Genomic DNA, 23,082 nt, shown 5'->3' with positions numbered 1-23,082 from the left:
TCTATTCATTCCCCAAATCCCTACAAACGTATATGTGTACTAATACAATATGCTACATAAATAACCCACTACCATCGTAAACGAATGAAAAAGTCACCAATTCAAATACGTAATGAAGATTTGGTATAGACCAAGGTCGTCGTAGAGATCGTAAAATGCTGTTGGTGTAACTCTACGACGTTCAGCCTACATATTAGGCATGTGCAATATAAGATTTGAATTTATTTAGGTAGGTACTTTTATTACTCAAACTCTGTAGAGATAATTGATCGTGAGAATGTATCATAATACATAAAAAACTGTAGGCACTTCATCGATCTCTTCACATATCTTTTATCTACCATTTTTTTATCTACCTATAGGTATTCATACTCTCCTCTTCTTTAAATCTCAATATTGAAAACGAAAGAAACCCTTCGAGAAATATTCTTCTTCTTGAAGCATCTTCCAATATTTTACAATCAACTAGAATCAATGTATATATTCCAACAGGTGACATGTCATATATACAGTGACCAACTTACTTTTTAGTATTCTCCTACGCATTCGATACGTGTCACTTGAGCACGTGCAATGAAACAAGATGCCATCGGCATCTCCCACTCTCATCCTCTCGCTTCGAGTACCTCTACTACAAAGCGATATTTTTTTATTTATTTTATCATCGTTGGCAATGAATTAATCGATTGATATCTCTGCATACTTAACTTACATTACATAGTATTATTTAATACACACAATATACGCACGACTTTTTATCAATCGTTCCATAGCTTGCAAACAAATCGAAGTTCATTGCTCTTCACCTTGATAATTATGCAAACATGAAAAAGAATAAAAAAAATTAACGTCATAGGTACCTTACCTATACATAGTTCGATAACATTTATATATGGGCCTTTCTTGTTCTTTCACAAGTTCGCAATGATCCTTCCTTTTCACGAAAGTTCTTATCGATATTAAATTTACTCAATATTTGGTAATATTATGTATGGTTGATTGGGTAGACAATACGTAGACGTATTTACCCAGCAAAATATTATGTTTATTGTCAATTTGACTCTTTTCTTTATCGCCATAAAAACAATACCGATACGAGGATGGAATTTTACATTAATTTTTTCCGACGTAATTCGGGTTTTTGGCATAAATGGAGTATGGACTCGTCGTGTATTGCAGACCAGTACATACATTGTTTATTTAAATGAGCAAAATCATCGTCTATACCGGAAAATAGACGTTAGCTAGACATAATCGACGCAAAAACCACCTTTAATCGTCACTCGTTTATAATTATCGCGCATGTAGATTGTAGGTAGGTACCTTCGAGTGACTAATTACACCGCGAGTTATTACTACATTGTGGTGGTTATTTTGGTACCTACCTAATTATTTTCATTCTTCGCGTCTATCGCGGTGACGAAGACGATGTGCCATTTGTTTAATTATTCGCTTAATGGGTTGTGGTTATTTGGTCAAAATGACCGAATTTATTCGAGTATTGTATAATTGAGGTAGAAGCGACTGTATAGAGCGTGTGGTTTTCTTTTTAGCTGAATATTCTCGGTTGAGCTGCAATAGAAGAGAGGAGAAGGATGAAAAATATGACACAAAAAGAGCTGAAAAGAATTTTTCCTCTAGAGCTTTCTAATTCACAAAAAGGGAGGCAATTTAGAAACTTCTTCTCAGAGGACCCAATGACCTAAAGACCGAAAGTACATTATTTCGACACGCAATTCATTTGGTAAACCCTTTTTAAAAAAGTGTAAACATTGGGGCTGCATTTTTAGAAATTTTTCGAATAAATCAAAATTACGTGCGAGTTCTACTCAGTTATCAACTTGCCAATTTTTATCGCATTTTTTAAAAATCTAGCTCTCCAAACTAAAAATTAAGGGCCTTTAAAAGTTACCAAATTAGTCCACAGGGGCGTCCAGAAAGCTCGGCAAAAGAAGAATTTGAATGATGATTTATTAGAAATTCCTATTTCGAAAAAGAAAAGCAAACAAGTCCGAACGAAAATGAGGACAAAAGCTTTCGAAAATTTGAGTTTTGGGAAGTGAAAAACGTTCATTTTTCACGTGAGGAGTAAGTTTTTTAATTTAAACATTTTTTGAGTGTGAATAATAGATTTTTAGAAAGGAAGTTTTTAAAAATTTATAGTTCGAGAAATAATTATTAGCATTATTTTTTTTTACAATTAGTCAATTTCTCCACATTTGACATTTTTGAAAGTCAAGTGAGTGACTACATAGAACACAGATTTTTCAGGTGCAGAAATTCAAAAACTGAAAAGGTATGGTACTAGCGAGGGCAAAATATTTCAAAAATGTTCAATTCAAGTTCCAAAAAATCCAACAAAATAGCTTCTTTTTTGAGTCTAAAAATTTTTTTAAATTTTCCAATTTTGTCGAAATTTGCTGATTATTTCAAAATTTGCTGATTATAACCAAAAGTTGAAAAAACATTTGAAAAATTTTATAAAAATTGAAAAAATTATAAAAAATTCAGCACTTAGAATCTTAAAATGTGTGATTGGGCCAGTAGAACTCTTTTTCTAAGGAAATTTCAACATCAGTGAAAAAAAGTGTAGGTAGGTATTTAATTTCTAAACCTTTACCTAAACGTATTTTTTGGATTCAATTATTTTAAAAAACAATGCTTCAAAATTTCAAAATGTGCGATTTGACAGCTATATTACTAAATGAATCTTTTTTAGTCCGATTCCAATCGCCAAAATGCGTTTTGAGAGCCACTTTCATCATGGGTGAGAAAAGTGCATTTTTTATTGGCTCAAATTTTTTCAAAAAAAAAACTGCATCTTATAAATGTACGTTTGGGCAACCACAAATTAGAAATTTTCTTTCTAGATCACATTTCAATTACACTAACATGTTTTGAAAACCACTTCCAATATGAGTAAAATCAAGTGAATTTTTCTCAGCCCTTAAAAAATGGGGGTTTCCTCACTTCAGTAAAAATTGAAACAATTTTCTTCACTTGAGTGAAAATTGGACTTGTAAAAGTTATTGTACTTCCCATGTTCAAATATGACTTGAAATTGAGGTTTCCAAACCCATAACTAATTATTTGATTTTTTCAAAAATTTATATCATTTTTGGACGATTTTTGAGAATTTTAAACTCTACGAGCCCCTCAATTTTTTATTCGAATCGAATATTTGATTTTTTTTTTTTTTGGAAACCCCCTCAAAAATTATGAGCAAAATTTGTGACCAAAAATTCACCCAAAGTTCGCCAAAAAATGAAAAAATAAAGTACCTACGTATGTAGGTCCAGGTACTTAAAAATGTTGGTAACATTTTTCCATTTATACGACAGAATTGACGTCGTCGTTCTTAAATTGCCTTAAACAATAACTTCATACATATTGAAATAAAATGCTATTACACGTTGCATAGAGTTTGAAAAATGCACCTTATCTGCTCATATCTGTAATCTCGGTTAATAGTTTTTGATAACCTCTGCCAGGAGTAATCTCTCATCATACAAATAAAACTTATCAGCTCGATGACGTGAATTCTCCATTAAACGATTATCAAACCATATTATACTCTCGTGTTGTAAAAAAATTAAAATAAAAACCACTCGAGCCTTAAACGGTTATATAACGATATTTCGTCAAAATAAAATTTTCCAATAACTCTAGGTCTAGATACGTATGCCTAAATATACTGTGCATGCTCAATACCTCGTATTAAAAAAGATATCGTGTCTGGTATGTAACTAGCCAGGTCTCTGGGTACCATAGCTCGTCATAATTCCCAGCAATATATACAGTATTCAAATTATCACACACGATGGTTTTTATTTTAATTCCACCTTTATACGATTTTCAGTCTCTAGTTACTATTATACGAGTAATATTAATTTGCAACGAAAAACGACAGAAATATGTGCACATCTCAGCAGAAATACTTGCACTTTATTGTTGATATGTGTGTCTGTGTATTCGAAAGCTATATTATACCTGCGTATTATTGGTAATTATGAAATTGTACACTTACACTCGTATATTTTATCGGACTCGATAAATAGTCGTATTATTGTTCCTAATACGATATACGAGTACTTGTGCATTGTTGATTGTGTATGTATATGTAATGTAAGTAGTGTTCTACGAAAACGTACGCCACGCTATATTTAAACCACGATAAAATGACGCACAAATTCAATTTCCTACATGAATGCCTTCTTTCCTTCCCCCTTAGCCCTCAGTCCCTCGCTAGAAAATTTCGTCTCATACCAAGACGACGACTCACCATATAGTCCAATACTAATAGGCACCTATTAAGTACTAGGTGCGTGTATAAAATTTGCATTTTAACAATGACAAATATGAATTATGTACGATTAGATGACGATAAAGCTCTTTTAGCAGAATTTCCTCGAGAAAAAAATAAAGAAAAAGTTATTACAATGTATCAAATTTTGCAAACTATAAGAATGGGTTGGCACAGATGACTTCAGAAGATGGCCCAATGAAAATAAGTGGAGAAGAGTTGTTTTATAATAACACATGGCAAATTGAAAAAATATTCGCAGAAAAAAGTTATCAAGTTCAAAATTAACAATTAATGATTATTTCAAATAGAGAATTTTAGTAAATTCGAAGCTCAATTTTTTACAAATTGAAACATTTGAAGTTTTACTAACGTCTAGTTGAGGTCATTCGATCACTATTTTTGGCCAAGTTCCATTAAATTTCAGAAGAAAAAAATTGAAAAATTGAAAAACAATCCATCTACATAGGTACCTACATAAAAAAATGTACTCCACGTTTGAATGAAAAACTTTAGATTTGAATCAAAATCAATTGTATCGAGTTATTCGAGTCAAAATCTGTGTAAATAGGAGGTATAAACTAACAAAATTATCATTGAGATGTTTTTATTATCGTGCTCGTATCAGAAGCCATACATATAGCCTATATCTAACAGCAAACATTAACACTTACGTATCTCATCGTACCCAGCCATTGATCAGATAAAGGATCAAATCAATTAGCCTGGACCTAACGACCCAGAATTCGTTACAAACATCACGTATCATATATTTCATCATCTCATCAATATACTTAATGGAAGACTTTCGCATTTATGCAGACTACAGGGTGCCCTAGCAGGCTAGTGGAGTTTACAAGACGTTTGATTGTACTCTCGAAATGAAGAAAAAAGCTTGATAAGGGAGTATCTAACTGTGTATAAGTAATAAGGTGGCAAAGAGAGATTAATTTCAAAAAAATGAATTAATTGACGATTGGAATTTTCTTAATAAAATTTTACTGAGTCGAAGGGAAATTCAATTAAGATGCAAAACATCTATCATTTTGCAAGACAGAAATATCTTGTTCGAACGAAGGTACATTTTCTTGGACATTACTCAAATTCCAAATCATAGAGTTCATTTTTGGACTTTTGGAGAATTTTTAAAAATTTTAAAAATTTAAAAAAGCTGTTTAAAGGGCGATTTTTAAATTTTTTAAAATAATACGAATGTAAATAATTTTAGGTAAGTATTTAAAACCACTGTGGAGGAACCAAAAGTGAACTTTACGACTTATAACTTTAAAATCGAGGCTAGTTGGCCACCCTGTGAACCGTTTTAGAAGTTCATTTTGGACCCTTCGGGGGACCCTCTCGTTAAACCTTACCTTCTTTGAAAATTTAATTTTTCTCATATTTTCTAGAATTTACACGATTGAACGAAAATTCACTTTTAAACTTGCACTCGTGGAATTCTGCATGTAATAACCATCTAAAACGGTTGAGATGTTCTGAAGTTCATTTTTAGACTTTCCAGAGTGATTTATAATTTCTAGAGAAAATTAAAAAATTGCCGGAGGCTCCAGAATGACCCAATATTAGTCGTTGTTTCGTTGATGTGCCAGAGTTGTATTGAAATACTTATTCATATTGATTCATATTGCTCAAAAAAGCTTTCGAGGCATTCTCTTTCGATTTAGTGGTGACATTAGAGTGGATCGCCCAAAAAGAAGTTGACGGATTTTGACCAAATTCAGCAGATGGCTTCATTTTGAATTGAAAGATTACCTACTGAGAACAAATTTTAGCTCCACTGGTGTCTTTCGAAGAAGGAGCATTTTCGAAAAAAATCTTATTTTTTTATTCTAATTTCTACTCAACCTCTTTTTGGAAAAATTTCCCAGTTCCAGGAGATGGTATTTGAGATTCTGCGTCGATTTAGGCGTACTTTCTTTGTTAGGTAGGTAAAATGTTGCGAAATTTCAACATTCAAGAATTTGCTGGAGGCCCCAGAACTGCTCAAAATGATTCAAAACAGTTTCCATTTGATTTAGAGGGTCGATCAGCTTTCTAGGTCAACTGGATAATTTTTTAATCAAACATACAAACATTTTTATGGCACTTCTTCAGAATCTTAAATTTTTCAAATACGGCTGGAGGCTCCAGAACAACTTGAAATTACTTTCAATCGACTCAGCGCGTGAGAATTATCATAAAGAGATGATTCCAGTCTTTCAACATTACTGGGCGAAATTTTGTGGAAATTTCAACTTTCAAAAATCTGCTGGAGGCTCCAAAATTGCTCAAAACAAATTCGAAACCATTTCCAATCGATTTAGAGGGTCGAAAGTGGGATGAGTATCAAATTTCAGGATTCTTGGTCAAATTTTTATTTTCCCTCCATTTTTGGTACAAAGATATTCATAAAGTACTTTTCTAAGCTCTTTCGATTTACTTTTGATTGTTCTCTACAAAATTGTTTCTTCTTGATGGAGTATCTCCCTTAGTAATTGGGTGAGAGGGGCGCAAATTGGCAATGTAATCATGCGCAGCTATTCGTTAACAAACAAAGAACGAGCTCTCATCTTCAAGTTTTCTAGCTCTAAAATTTGAAAAGTATAACGTGCCTAGTTCAAAATGATTTTTTTTTCACATTTCAATATTCATTCAACGTAATTGAAAAAAATTCGCATGTATTCAAGATCTCTCTCAACATTTCAGAATTTGTGCGAACAGCTTTTGGCAGCAGCTGGCTACACGAAAATTTTCCGAGAAGTAATCATACTGTCATATAATAGGTACGTCTTCTTTTTACGTTAGATGTCTCACCTGAACAGTATTTATCGTTTCTAGATATTCCATCGACAGTACGTACGTTATGATGTGCTCCTTAAAAATGATTTTTGTGTGGTGTGTCGGCCTAACTATCTGTTGTAAGTACCTAAATGAAAATTGCATTATTTATACTCATTTCTCTAATACTTAATCTTTATTTCAGGTCAGATCCGTTCGACTTCGGGTAAGTTATTCTCTGTACAAAAATGTTCTCTATTTCCCTCATCAAATTTTTTACGATCAATATGTACATACGTATCTAAAACCATTTGTCACAAAATTCACATACTTACAGGAAACTCTACCAGTATAAAAATGCTGACCGAAAGAATTAAAACATTTTTCATTAAAGTGAAAAAATTGGATCGCACATTGAAGTTACCGGAAGCGATGAAAGATCTCAGTAATACTGATTAAAAATAACTTTATGAAAGAAATGCTGCTGTTTCTGCTAAAATTACCTACTCCAATATCTCGTGTATTGTATTCTGATTTGATGAATTTTCAGACAAAATTCGATACAAAGCTGGTATTTGGTCGAGCATTAGAAGTAACGAAAAATACCTCGATCAATTTAGGGAAGGTGAGTGTTAAATATTGAAACCGTAAAGAATACTTTCTTCAACTTAATGACACTCAAGTTATCCGAGCAAAAATTTTTTTCACCCTTTACGAGTAGGTATCATGTTTCGACTAGATATTGGTCACACTTTAACGTAGCCAAAATAAAGTAAGAAAGGTACAAGGTTGAAGGCACGTCATTCATTTATCAGTATTCAATTCAGTATATCTGTGTTTATTTTCAGAGTATATAAAATTGGCCATATCCAGCTCAAACGTTGTAAAAGATTACGAGACCCAGTTCAATGAAATCTTACCCACCAGATTGGTAGGAAACCAATCGAAAAGAATTCAACTCTGCAGTACGTCAATGCCAATATTTTTAGAAACTTGAAGCGCAGGAAGTCAATTTTCTTAAAAATTTAATAAAAGTATTTATGATTTGAAGAATATTATGATAAAAAAATTACAAACAAGCTGGATATCAAAGGAGAAGGAGCAAAAGATGCGAAAATTAAAGAAATGCAAGCAGATTTAAAAAGTAAGTATTAATTTTTGTCAAATTATAAGACAATATATTTGTGATACTTACACAAACTGAAAAAACTTTTTCACCCGAATAGATAATCTAGACAATTTACACTTCAAGATATTCATCATGAAAAGAAAATGTAAGTGCGAATTTATAATTAATTGTCGAATATTTATAATATTTTAACGTGCCTGTGTTTATGTAATATTTCGTTTAAATTACAGATGAATATACGCAGGAAAAAAAAAGCACAGGTTGCGGCTTTTCTGGATGCATGCCTATATCTTTACCGAATTTAAGCTTTGATTTTACAGTACCTGTAATATAATCAATGCCTATACCTATACATATAAAGTTGTCTATCTATTGATGCAATTCGTCTGAATTAAATGCTTTGAGAAACCTATTTATGTACTCATCGTTCAAATCGTACAAATGGCCCTTATAATTTTTCAGTCATTAAACACTTGGGATGAGCTTTGTGGTTTTTTGTCAATAATAATAATAATAACAATGCACAATGATAAGTACAATTTAAAAAAAATTAATCATGTAAGAATTGTTGAATCAACATTTTCGCTTCGAATTTTAAATTGAAAATCACTGAGAGCGTTGTGCATTTTTTTCCAAAATCGCGTCGAAATCGCGTTGTGCATTTTTTTCTAAAATCACGTTGTGCTTTTTCTGCCAAAATTTGCGTTGTGCTTTTTTTCCAAAGTTGGTTTCAAAATCGTGTTGTGCTTTTTTTTTGAAATCGCATTCTACTTTTTTTTTGAAATCGTGTTGTGCTTTTTTTTTGAAGTTCATGTTGTGCTTTTTTTTCAAATTCACGTTGTGTTTTTTTTTCAAAATCGCGTTGTGCTTTTTTTTCAAAATTCGCGTTGCGCTTTTTTCCCCAAAGTTTGCGTTGTGCTTTTTTTCCAAAATCGCCTTTTTTTTATCGTGTTTTTTTTTGAAATCGCGTTGTGCTTTTTTTTCAAAATTCACGTTGTGCTTTTTCTTTTGAAGCTCGCGTTGTGCTTTTTTTTTGAAGTTCGCGTTGTGCTTTTTTTCAGAAATTGCGTTGTGTTTTTATTCCCGAAATCGCGTTATGCTTTTTTTCAAAATCGTGCTGTGATTTTTTTTAAAAATCACTTTGTGCTTTCAAAATCTGGATCACGTTTTTTCAAAATCGCGTTGTGCTTTTCTTCAAAATTGCGTTGTGCTTTTTTCAAAATCCCGTTTTTTTTAAAATTTCGTCATGCTTTTTTTCAATATCGCGTTGTGCTTTTTTTCAATATCGCGTTCCGCGTTGTTTTTTATTCAAAATTGCGTTGTGCTTTCAAAATCTAAACTGCATTTTTTCAAAATCGCGTTGTGCTGTTCTTTTTAGAACCGCATTATCCTTTTTTTGCCAAAATTGTGTTGTCTTTTTCAAATTTGCGTTGTGCTTCTTTTTCAAAATTGCGTTGTGTGTGTGCTTTTTTCGATGTTGTGCTTTTTTCGATGTTGTCATTTCTTTTCAAAATCGCGTTGTGAATTTTTTTGAAGCTGTGCTTTTTTTGAAGTCTCGTGCGCAGCTGTCTAGTTTTTTAATATCTACACTACAACCAACCAATTGGTGGTCCTGCATGTCGCTTCCTTTATGCAGATGACTTGGTGCTCATGGCACAGTGTGACACATTTGTAGAGGTGGAAGACACACTGAATCAGGCAATAGAAGAACTTGGGGCATACTAGGTACAGAACTAACGACCTGAGACCAAATCTAACTATAACAGAAACTTGTTTGTTCCACCTACAAAATTGTGAGGCCAAGAGACAGCTCAACATCCAATGGGGAAACACTGCACTGAATCACAACACCACCCCAAATATCTAGGAGTAACACTGGATAGATCACTCACCTAATGGCAACACTGTAAAAAGACCCAGATAAAAGTGGCTACTACAACATAAAGCTCTTTAATACAAGTATGGAATTATGCTCTTAAGATAATCAAAACATTTTACATAAGTTTTACGTACTGCGCAGTGCACACGCATCAAATCTGTTCAAATTGTACAATGTTGCACCCCATTGGTCGCCCTACCACGTCATTAGGTCATTACACCAACCTGACATGCGCAGTACATTAAACATATATAAAATTCTTTGACTATCTTACCAGCATAATCTTTTTGCATACTTGTATTAAAGAGCTTTACTAGAACAAACCCGATCCAAAAGCTGGTAGGCAGTAGATGGGGAGCTAAACCACAGGTCCTGCATACATCAGCACTAGTGCTGTGTTACTCAGTTGCAAAATACGCATATCCAGTATGAGAACAATCAGTGCAAGCTAAAAAAGTACTAGTAGATGTGTCCCTGAATGAAGCCTGCCGATTGGTGACAGGGTGCCTCAGACCAACTCCACTCACAGCTGTGCATTGTCTTGCAGGGATTGCACCACCGGAGGTATGTAGGGATGTGGCCGTATTGACTTTTTAGATATGAACTGCTAGAGGCCCATAAGCTCAACATGCAGCCATTGTCTTGAACATAGTAACCCTATTGACAAAAGTATGCATAAAAACAGGCTTGTTGATGCGTAGTGTGTTTGGACTTTTTTCAAAAATAAACATGTTGAAGCATGTAAAATAAAAGAAAAATTGAAAAAAATTTCTGCCCTGGATGGGAATCGAACCTGGGACCCGCAGTTTCATTGTTTCCGCATCACCTAACCCACTCAGCCACTTCACCGCATGCAAAGAGTGGAGTTATTTCCACATAAATGTTTGTGTGTTGTGAACTTATTAAATTTTTTAATTTTTCTCCAAAGTCCAAAAAGTGCAAACATTTATGGGGAAATAACTCCTCTCTTTGCAAGAAGCAAAGTGGCGGAGTTGGTTAGGTAATGCAGAAAAACGAAAACCGCAGGTCCCAGGTTTGATCCCCACCCAGGGCAAAAAGTTTTTCAATTTTTATTTCATTTTACATGCTTTAACATTACTTTTACACATGATATTCGCAGGCTGAATCGCATGCTTTTTTTGAAAAAAGTCCAAATTCACACATCGTTACCTTAATGCCAAATCCGAGTATGTCCATCCAAAAAAACATCGTCGTTTTGCGTCACTGATAAGACTCTGGGAAGCCCTGAATTGAAAAATTTCCATCTGAGTACAGTTGAAATGCACCACCGAAGATGCATGATGCTGACCGATGTTCAATCAGAACTCAATGAACCCTTCCGAGCATATCCAAACCTTATCAGTGATGCGTAAAATCGTACTTTTTTTGTATGGACATACTCGGATTTGGCATTAAGGTAACGACATGCTTGTGCTATGCATAAAAGCATGCGTTTTAGCACGCTATCGCATAATTTTTGTCAATAGGGAAGTCAAGAGATGCAATCTGTGCATGAGCCAGCTCTGTTATGATGTTATACCACCCACGTATGGTTACACAGAGGTGCGGAAGGTATAACGTTGTCTCGCGGTACAACATCATTTTTCAGATTCCAGCATGCACAGAAGCCAAACCTCGACAAACTGATGAACTATGTTCAAGACCATTGCCTTATGTACTGCTAGCAGTCCATAAATCTAAAAAGTCAATGGGTGGGCGCCAGAGCAGAAAAAACTAAAGCAACACACAACCCCCTACACCCCATGTATGGCTACAACAAATTACCAGAGGGCAGACTAAAATCCAGAAGCAGTTTCCTGAAAACAGTAAATGAATTGAGTGCTCCTCCCAAATTTGAGCGATGTTGCCAAATCTGGAATATGGTGTCAAGAAGCAGTACTATGAGCAAATTATTGCCTCAAGGGGGCCAACTGAAATACAGCTACTGGCAAACATTGAATAGACTGGGACGTGGTACAACATGCTCAAAATTCAACCTACACAGATGGCACTTGGCTGATGACAATCTACGCGTATGCCAATGTGGCAAGGTACAAAATGGCAGACACCTTTTCAAGTGTTGATTGTTTATGGTGACTTCGACGCAGACAAAGTGGACCAAACAATTGGAGATGAGGGGATGAAGTTCCTCAAATATTGGGACAAGAAGGGAATTTAGATAGTTGGCCCGATAACTCTATAAGAGAGAAAAAATTACCTCCAGAGTACCTATGCCAAAACATCAAAAAAATCATTTCTAAAATTCGAGGAAATATTTTAGAATATAATGGTGCCAACTATACGACCATTATTGCCAATTTAAAAAAATAAAAAATAAAAACTGTCCAAATTTTTTTGGTTTTTAAAAGTGACAATTATGATTGAAAAATAGACACCACTGTACTGTAAGTACCTGTTCCAAAATATTTCCCAAGTTTTAGAAACAGTAATGAGAATTATAAGAAGTAAACAATTTTCAAAATACCTACGAATTTACCCAAAAATAAGTCATTTTAAAATTTTTAAATACGTAGAACCTTAAACTTGGTTTTGAATTTTGATGACAATGACCTATACAATAGTTCAGTAGTTCGACGTCGAATCTCAAGTACTATCTTTTGGAACTGGGCCATTTCGAAAACATGCCTTCTTTAAAGACCCATATGCCCCTTCCAGAGGCATATCAGCAGCTGAATTTTTTTTTTCGCGATCTACCTAGACGTATATTTATTTTCAACCATTGAGAAATTTGAAAAAAAAAACAATAAAATTTTTATCATTTTTAATTGGATTTTTTACGACAAAAAATATCCACAAACGTATAATTCAAGGCAATACACCTATCACATCCGAGATACTTTTTTTATATCCATTTACACCCCTCCCCTCCCTAGATTAAACTACACATTAATTTGTTTCTGAACTGTCGAAACATGGAAATTAATTCAAATTTTCAACCATTTAGTAGAGCCCGAAAAGTGATCTTGGATTTTGATGGAAATGACTTTGGTCGATACAGAATTTCGAATTTATCAACTTTTGAAACTGTCATTTTTCCTGAAACAAGTTGGGTAGGGGCAGGGGCTAGAGCGAAAAAATCACGAGTATTTTGAAAATTCCTCTTCTTTGAGGACCTATATCTCCCTCCCAAGGGTACCTCTGGACCTAAAAAATTTTCTAGGTGAATTCATGTATTTCTATTTCTAGCTCGCATAAAAACCAGAGCAAATTCACAGAAGTAGTCGGGCGTAGATGTCAAATAATTAAAAGTCAAACAATGCAACGATATGCTCGACGACTATACAAACATGTAAGTAAACTTTCGGAATGACATAGAAAATATTAATCGTTTTCAATGACGCGTACACACATCGTCCGCGTTAATAACCCTGATTCATAATTCACTCATTGATATACGTGGTGTCTCGACTCTCGTTAGTCAGCATACGGTATAAAAATACTTCATCTGTTAATATTTTTCTAGAACTCAAACCTAATCGGTCTAGAATAGGTAAATCGACTTTTAACAACGTACTTCCAAGTTCCAATGAAATACTTCAAAAAAATAAAATAAAATAAAATGAAACCATTCGAAACGGAAGTCAAAAAACATCACCTGGTCATAAAATCAACAAACCGATGAGGCTGCATTTTCATAAAGAATTTCCTGAACATGATACGAGCACCTTGTGTAGGCCTTCCTCATTTCCCAATTCTGAAAAACCCAAACACCATGAACATTTCATTTCCTCGGTTGATCTACGTCCATTTCCATTCACACAATATTCAGGTGAATAAAATGATACGTCTGTGTAAGTTCAAGTTTACTCGTGTAAAATACTGAGATAAGTCGGACTATCGTAGCCTTGAATAATTTGCTGTTTTCTGACCTTTTTGATAACAGAGGTTCGATATTGGTGTTTATTTATCTCTGGTACATATTACACTGTATAGATTTACGCTGCATGCGGAATCTTTGAAAGGACAAAAGTTCAATGCAGTTTTTATTCAATTCGACAATATATTCAAGTTCAAACAACATCAACATCGGTATATTTATTTATTCGTCGGATTTGGAATTTTTTTAAATGATAACTATAATAATGTACATAATTCGAAAGTTCGAGAATTTATTGTTGGTTCTAAGAATTGGTCAATCTATATTCTATACGAGTGGAATTAAAAGCTCGTAATTCACGTTTCGTCGGTGCATGGTGCTAATTTCCAAAGCGTGAACTTACAATAAGTAGCCATAACCTATCTATACGTAGACTAGACGAACTAATTTCTTTTCGCTCTATTTTTTTTCCTTTCCTATTGACATCGTCGAAATTAATGGAACGTGTAATTAGAACGATTTTATTGACTTTGTAATCTATTTGGAGGTCTTTTCTATAAACTTACAAGCGAGATAGGAACCTATCCCAATAGCCAAGTGTCAGAAAAATTTTCAAACTGGACAAAAAAAATCGAAAGAGTATGAAAAATGCATCACCAGAAAAAACTCAAGGAGCTAAAATGCATTTTAAAATTTTTTATGAATTTTTGAAAAACAAATTTCGATCAAAAATGGGAAACATCAAAATTTTACGTTTACCCAAAAGGTTGGAATTCGGAATTTTTTTTTTGGTAAATGCAACCTGGCAAGCCACAACTCATAAAATTATTGGCTTTAAAATCATATCATTCGAAAGCAAAGAGAATTTCGCATCTTTTGAGCACCTTCTTTTCGAAAAAGGCAAAATGTTTTTTTTTTTTTGAGAATTGCAATTTTTTTGACAAAAAGTGGCCATTTTAAAATTACAAAAAATCCAAAAGTGGTTATCCAAAAGTATCCAAAAACAGCTACTTGAAAAATGAAGAACAAAATTTCAGAAAATTGACCTAAAAAGCTGAAAGTTGATGTACTTACATATATCCCATTTTTGACTTGTCAAATCGATTAGAAACGGTTTCGAATTTTTTTGAGCAGTTTTGGAGCCTCCAGCAAATTTTTATAAGTTCAAATTTCCACAAAATTTTACGTAAAGAAATGCAAAACTACAATATATCACTTTATACCTTAATTTCAACATGCTGAGTCGATTGGAGGTGAGTTCAAGCCGTTCTGGAACCTCCAGAGATATTTTGGAAATTCCAGATTTTCATAAAGTGCCATAAACACTGTACAAATTTTTACCGGATAAAAGGGAATCGAAAGAGGATTCCAAAATATTTCACAAGCCAAAATTTCAGGCGCTGAAATTCATTTTTCGGTTTTTGGAGAATTCTTAAAATTCATTGTACCAAAATTGGAAAAACCCAAAATTTTATAAAATTGACCCAGAACGCTTAAATTTGGTTTATACTCTATTTTAGACCTGCCAAGTCGATTGGTAACGGTTTCGAACCATTCTGGAGTCTCCAGCGGATTTTTGGCTTCTCCAGTTTTCGAAAAAACGCAGTAAATAGGGTGAAAATGAAATTCATCGCCTATAAACTCGAAAGTACCATCTTTGCGACCCTTTCGATCGATTTAGACACGTATTATCAAAATTTTTTGTGCAGGTTCAAATCCAAAATTTTCTCCAGTGATAATTAGTTTTGAAAAAAATTTCAAAAATTACCGTTGGCAAACGTGTGAACTAAAAAAGCTAAAATTTGGTTTGTATTCTATTTTCGACCTGCCGAGTCGATAGGTGATGGTTTCAAACCGTTCTGGAGCCTCCAGCGAATTTCAGGTTTCTCCAGTTTCCAAAAAAAAGGCTGTAAAAAGGATGAAAATGAAATTCTGCGCACTTCCCTTGTTAGGTAGGTAAAATCTTGCGAAATTTCTACATTCAAGAATTTGCTGGAGGCTCCAGAACTGCTCAAAATGGTTCAAAACCGTTTCTACATGATTCGGAGAGTCAATCAGCTTCCATAGGTCAACTGGATAATTTTTCAATCAAATATACTTACAAAAGTTTTTATGGCACTCCTTCGGAATCTTAAATTTTTCAAATATGGCTGGAGGTTCCAGAACAACTGGAAATCACGTTCAATCGACTCAGAACGTTGAAATTATCATAAAGAGGAAATTCCAGTCTTTTAACTTTATTGAGCGAAATTTTATGAAAATTTCAACGTTCAAAAATCTGCTGAAGGCTCCAAAATTGCTCAAAACAATTCGAAACCCATTTCCAATCGATTTAGAGGGTCGAAAGTAAGGTGAGTATCAAATTTCAGATTTATTGGTCAGATTTAGATTTTCCTTCAGTTTTGGCTCCGAGATTTTCATGCACTGAATTAGCTAAAATTTTGGCTGGTGATGTACTTTTCTATGCTCTTTCAGCTTTGATCATCTGGTACAAAAGTTTCCCTTCTTCATAGGATACCGGTGGGGGGGGGGGGGGCAGATTGGCAATTCATGTGCAGCTATTCGTTAACAAAAAACAGAATGAGTTCATCTTCAAGTTTTCTATCTCCAAAATTTGAAAAGTTTAACATGCCTAGTTCAAAATGATTTTTTATGATTTTTTTCACATTTCAATACTGCGATATAATTTGATCGAATCACGTTTCAATCATTCAACGTACCTAATTGAAAAATCCGCATATTTTTCAAGCAAGATCGCTCTCAACATTTCAGAATCTGTGCAAACAACCTGCCGTAGCAGCTGGCTACACAAAAATTTTTCGAGAAGAAATTATACCGTCATATACTACGTCTTCGTCTTAGATTTATTCGAATAAGTTGTCTACACCTGGACGAGTATTTATCGTTTCTAGATTCCATCGACAGTACGTACTTGATGATGTTCTCCTTAAAAATTATTTTCATGTGGAGTGTCGGCCTGACTATCTGTTGTAAGTAATTGAAAATTGGATTATTTTTACCCATTTATCTAAAACTTTTATATCTATACCACGACCAACGAACTGACATGTCAATGTATGTAATTTTCTGTTTCAAAACAAAAATGAAAACAATCTTCATCTCAGGTCAAATCCGTTCGACTTTGGGTAAATTATTCTGCAACTGTTATAAATACCTACCTAATATCTAAAACCTTTGTCTGAAAATTCACATACTTACAGGAAAATCTACCAAAATAAAAATGCTGACCGAAAGAATTAAATCATTTTTTATAAAAGTGCAAAACTTGGATAACAAATTGAAGTTACCAGAAGCGATGAAAAATTTCGGTATATCTGATTAAAAATAACTTCATGAAAGAAATGCAGCTGTTTATGCTAAAATTATACTCTAATATTTCGTGTGTACTCGTATTTTGATTTGATGAATTTTCAGGGAAAATTCAGTACAAAGATGGTATATGGTGGAGCATTAAAAGTAATAAAGCGTACCTCGATCAATTTAGAATAGGTGAGTTCAATATTGAAACCGTAGCGAATATTTTTTTCAACTTATGTAATGACGCCCGATTACCCGAGCAAAAAAAATTGTTGACCCTTTAAAAATAGGTATCATGATTTTTGGCTAGAACTTCGTCACACCTTAACGTACCTATAGCCAAAATAGCGTTGAATTTTTTTATCAGTATCTGTGTTTATTTTCAGAGTATAAAAAATTGACCACATTCAGCACAGAAGTTGTAGAAGATTACGACACCCAAATGAATAATATCTTACTCACGAGATGGGTAGGAAAACAATCTAAAAGAATTCAACTCTGCAGTACGTATGTCAATACATTTTTATAGAAACTTGAAATTTTTTTCTCAAAAATTTAATCAAATTCTTTATGAATTGAAGATTATTATACTAAAAAAATTTCAAAAAAGTTGGTTATCAAAGGAGAAGGAGCAAAAGATGTGGAAATTCAAAAAATGGATGCAGTCTTAAAAAGTAAATTTTTATCAAACTAGGTATACTTAATAAGACAATATGTGAAACACGAATTGAAAAAACTTTTCTCCCCAAATATGTAGATAATCTACACTATTTATACGCCAAGATATACAATATGGCAGCAGACTGTAAGCGTGAATTTATAATTTTTTTAACAGAAAAGTCATCGAATATTTCTAATATTGAAATGTGCTTGTGCGTACTTACGTAATATGTTTGTTTTTAAATTACAGATGAAAATAAGCGCCGAAAAAAAAGCACAGGTTGCAGCTTCTTTTTTTGTATACCTGTATCTATATAATTCAAGATAGGTACCTATTTAAGTATTGATGCAGTTTGTCTGAAGTAAATTCTTTGAGAAACTTATACTCATCATTCAAATAGTAGGTACAAAATAGCCTATGTAATTTTCGAGTCATTAAATGCAGTTGGGACGAGCTTTGAAGTTGTTTTTTCATAATGCAATGATCAGTATGATTGAAAAAAATGTATTGTGTTGGAAAAATATGTGAAAGATGATATTTGTGATCCAACGTTGACCTAGGGCACTGCCATCAGAATCCAAGATTACTTTCAAGATTTTATAGAGCAATTGAAAATTAGCAAATTGTTTAATTTTAGGGTAAATTCGTCTTCTGAAAATATTTTCTTCTCAAATGCTTCGCATGAAGTAGGTAATTAATTATACCTGTGCCAAAACATAAAAAAAACGTTTCCAAAATTGAGGAAATATTTTGGAATGCAGTGGTGCCAATTTTCTAATTTTTTTTGTTTTTTAAAAATACTGATAAAAAAATAGACACCACTGTATTCCAAAATATTTCTCAAATTTTAGAAACGATATTTTTCAATGTTGTGGCGTAATTAATGTAAATTATTCGAGAAGAAAAAATTTCCAAAATATGAATTTACCCAGAAATAAGTCATTTTTAAATTTCCAACTAATTACATAGAGTCATAGAACCTTAAAATTGGTCTTGCATTTTGATGACAATGACCTACAGCAGTTCAGTATAGTTCGACGTCGAATCTCAAATATGTAGTATCTTTTGGAACTGGGCCGTTTTCATCAAACAGGTTGTGCAGAGGCTAGAACGAAAAACTCATGATGTTTTCGAAAACATGCTTTCATTTCATTGATGATTCATATCCCTTTTTCAGGAGTACAATCATCAGCAGCTGAATTTTTTTCTGAGTGACCCAATAAATTAAGTTTAATTTCTTTGACTTCTTTTTTAGCAAACCACCCAGAAGATAAGTATACTTACTTACTTATTTTCAATCGTCAAGAAATTTGAAAAAAAACAACAACTACAACATTTTGATAATTTTTAATTTTTAAATGGATTTTCTTGCTTCAAAACACTTTTTGTATTCATTTACACCCAACCCCCCTCCCCCACTAGATTAGATTACACTTCAATCTGTTTCAGAACTTGCCTGAAATCTTTGAGTAGGTACCTACCAAAAAATTTCCATTTGAAAAAATATTATCAAAAATTATCTCCTAAATCATGCAATTTTACTCAAAAATATCCGCCATTTGGCACCATTCTTCATTTTGGCTCGATTTTTTCAATAAGAGGTCTTAAAGTACTCATCTTTTTTTCACAATTTCAGCTAAAAATCGAAAAAAAAAAACATTTTTAAGAAATAAAAAAATGTGGATGGGAGTGGACTGCTTTTTTTTCTCAAAAATTAGGGAAAATGTAGAAAATGGCAACTGGTGACTTTTTTGGATAAAATATCTATAATTTTGGAAATGAAAATAATCTTTTAAAATTTCTAATAAAAAATTCGAAGAAAAAAAATTTAATACCTTTAAAAATGGAATAAAGATGTAGAATTGCCTCAATATAGCACTTTTGGATGGAAGCATCACACCTCAGGTTCCTCAAACAATTTGTAACAATCAATTTTTTTGGCAACCTTTTTCTCTCGAGTATTCACCTACTTGTACTTTAAAATATTACGGAGATGGGGGGGGGGGTAATTCTTGATTCAAAAAGGGTGAAATCGCCACTTTAACTATGTACGTTGTTTTGTGGTTCAGTTCAGATTAAGAAACTGTATTCAAAAAATGATTGAACAAGGAAAAATCATCATTAGGCCCCCTCTCACCCCTTTTCATAGCAATTCAATGCTTTAAAAAAGTTCAAAAAATTAGAGCAAAAACCTCTCTGTTTAGATTACTGCAATAAAATAATAATTTAAGAAATAAATCCCCCTAGAAGTCTCTCAAAAAAATATACTAACGTGAATCAGAAATTGCCCTAAATGGGACGGGGAAAGGAAAGGAAAGGAAAAATAACACGATTATTGTTTCAGTATAATTACCTAAATATAGTTTTGACCCTCGTGCAAATTCTGACGTTTTTTGAAAATTTACAAAATTTTAAAACTAAAAATTGAACTGGTGAGAGTAGCTTTTAGATCACTTTCACGCAGCCTGTGCAATTTTCAGCCTTTCCCCTCTTTTTTGAATGATTTTTAGGTTTTTTTCGACCTTCAGTTCAATTTTTCTAGGAAACAAATTTCATAATGAAAGTTAACTACCTAGTCTCATTAAAATAATTTCGATCAAAATTTTTAAGATGATTGAATTGTTTTGCATTGTCAGTATCAATTTTTGGTATCACTGCCATCAGTAAATTTTGGGGAAAAAATGTTCTCCAATGATCCATTACTGTTTCCAACCAGATCCGGGACAAAATCGAATTCTTAAAAAAATCAAATTTATGATCTCTATTCGAAAATTGTTTATAAAAATGAATTCCAATTGGGTGGGAAACTTGATAAATTTAACTGAAATCTTGTGTCTTTTTTTTTATATACCTAGATAAGTAAGTAATAAGTATGTAGAGTTTATCAAAAATTTTCTAAAAATTTGTCATTCTTGTCTCATCAAGTCAAGTCATCTTAAAGATTTTTCTTTCTCGAAAAATTCAATATGAAGGGAAATGGGAAGGAGGGGGGGGGGGGGTTCATTCACTCAATAATATGCACATTCAACTACAAATAGGTAGAATAATTGAGAAATATTTTTAAATAAAATTTTTAACTTCTGTTCATCATTATTATTATTATTATTATTGTTGTTGTTGTTGTTTTTTTAAACAACGAAAATTCTGATAATTCCTCTCTCTCTGGGTTCAAGAAATTTCACAAATTTCACAAAATTTTGAAATTCCTTTTTTTTAAAGTTTCAACTTGACCAAAACAATTACCTCAGCCACCTTACATGCTTCTCAAAAACTCACCAAACTGCCAAAACCCGCCTTACGGTGCATTTTTACGCTCTCACCATCCCAAATATAAATCAGGATCAACGAAGAACACAGAACACTCTAGAATTTTCATTTTTCAACAATATTCTCCTATGCTCCTACACGAGTATAGCGGATAAAAAAAATACATATTCGTAATAACAGAGCAGGTCTGCTGGAAGACGATACACGCCGTCGATTTCGTTGAAAACATTACGACGAAAGCGGTGAAAGTGATATAACAAATTCCCCTTGTTTATCTTGATTTCCGCTTCTTTCTCTTTCCATCTCACTCTATCTCTCTCTGTTTCTTTTTTTAATACTTCGGAGCAAGAGCATTAAACTAATTATATTGCCATTAGCGTGTCGTCGCTTATCAAAATTCAATACACGAGAGAAGAGAGACACAGAGACTCAGCCACAGCTTATAAAAACCCACATAAAATCGACTATTATTATTTAAAAATTGTGCAGAAAAATGAAATTAAAACTCACGTAAAATACGTAGAAAACATGTACATGGGTCAATAATGCACGTAGAAGTACCCACTCGTTCATATATCATCGTAGAATATATGGGCAACATAAGTATAGTGAACGACAATCGGGCCAAGGCGAAATAAATTCCCAATAATTTTGGCTCTTATCGCGAGTATTTTTAGTAATTCTTATTCTTTACAAGTTTTACCTGATCTTATCTACCCATATTGAAAAAAAAAAACCATCAAAATAGCAGGTAAAGCTGGTAAAAAGGCAGGTATAAATCTACCCTCGGTCCCTCACCCTTTGCAGAGTCACGTGAGCCAAGATGGTAAAAAAAAGGTCAAAGGCAATTTACCTGGTCTGAGTTTATTCCACGTTTTAACCGAGTATCTGACATTCTTGAATGTTACATCCAAAGCCGGACGTTTGGGGAAGTATTCTTCTTTAAATTGAGTATTGTTGTTTAAAAACTTCAACGATTTCTTCAGACCATTAATGTCCTCCTTTTTTTCAAGCGTATTCAACGACGACATCTTGGAATCAAAATTCGTTATCGAAAATATTATACCGGACGATTTACATATAAAAAAAAAAAAAATAAAAAACAAAATAACAAACACGTAATCTCGCGAGTAAACAAACCGAAAAAAAACTTAAAAAAGGTCGTCAAATTATCACACAAATAGATAGGCACCGGGTACTTAGCTGATTCGACTAAATACTCTCATATAAGATAGGTATCGAGAACACACCACGACGCGAAAAAATTATATATTTTTTCTTCCTCGTTAATTATTATTAAATTACGATTATTATACGGTAAAAAATTATTATAGTAACGAATTGAAACGATCATATTATAGTAATAGGGTCGATTCGAGTACGACAAAACGACGCTCTTAACCAGACCGCTACAAAAGCGTTACTGTTACTGAACCAACGAAAACGTACCGAAACCGATGGCTCCCAGCTGACTCATTCGGTTATCAACACCACACCACACACACCATAACAACGCTCAATCAATGTAAACTGCGTAATGCGTAATGATTTCTAAGCCCTTTCGTTACAGTCGCTATTGACTATTGAGGAAAAAAAGAAGAAAAAAAAGAAAGAAAAAAAGAAAGAAGGAATCTTGACTGAGAATAGTGGGGGTATTGTTGTCGTCCAAACTGAATTGAATATTACACAGAAACTGGCTCCTTCCTCCTTTATTTTCTTTTTTTTTCGTCTCCCCCCAAGCTCACTGGCATATTGTTCTATTTCTGGTATGGCATGCGTAATGTAATGCAACATTTCCCCTATTTTTTTCTACTTATCCTATCCCTCCATTCAACAGATATGTTGGCTCGTATCTGTATGTATGTACTTCTACGAGCTCTTTTCTCTTCTATACCTATATCGTAAACATTGA

The 23,082-nt window shown here is 33.3% G+C and overlaps 1 protein-coding gene across 1 annotated transcript in view; it reads right to left on the bottom strand.

Moving 5' to 3' along the window:
• The window catches only part of LOC135849034 (ATP-binding cassette sub-family G member 1), a 94,833-nt gene extending 72,098 nt beyond the window's left edge, over nucleotides 1-22,735 (bottom strand). The window contains exon 1 of the mRNA XM_065369171.1: nucleotides 22,024-22,735. Within this exon, the coding sequence (XP_065225243.1) occupies nucleotides 22,024-22,201 (178 nt within the window). The 5' untranslated portion in view covers nucleotides 22,202-22,735. The remainder of the gene's footprint in view (nucleotides 1-22,023) is intronic.
• Between the last annotated feature and the right edge of the window lie 347 nt (nucleotides 22,736-23,082).

The sequence above is a fragment of the Planococcus citri genome, chromosome 5, assembly GCF_950023065.1.
Source record: "Planococcus citri chromosome 5, ihPlaCitr1.1, whole genome shotgun sequence".
Classification (NCBI taxonomy): Eukaryota; Metazoa; Arthropoda; class Insecta; order Hemiptera; family Pseudococcidae; genus Planococcus; species Planococcus citri.
This window is presented reverse-complemented; position numbering and strand designations above follow the sequence as displayed.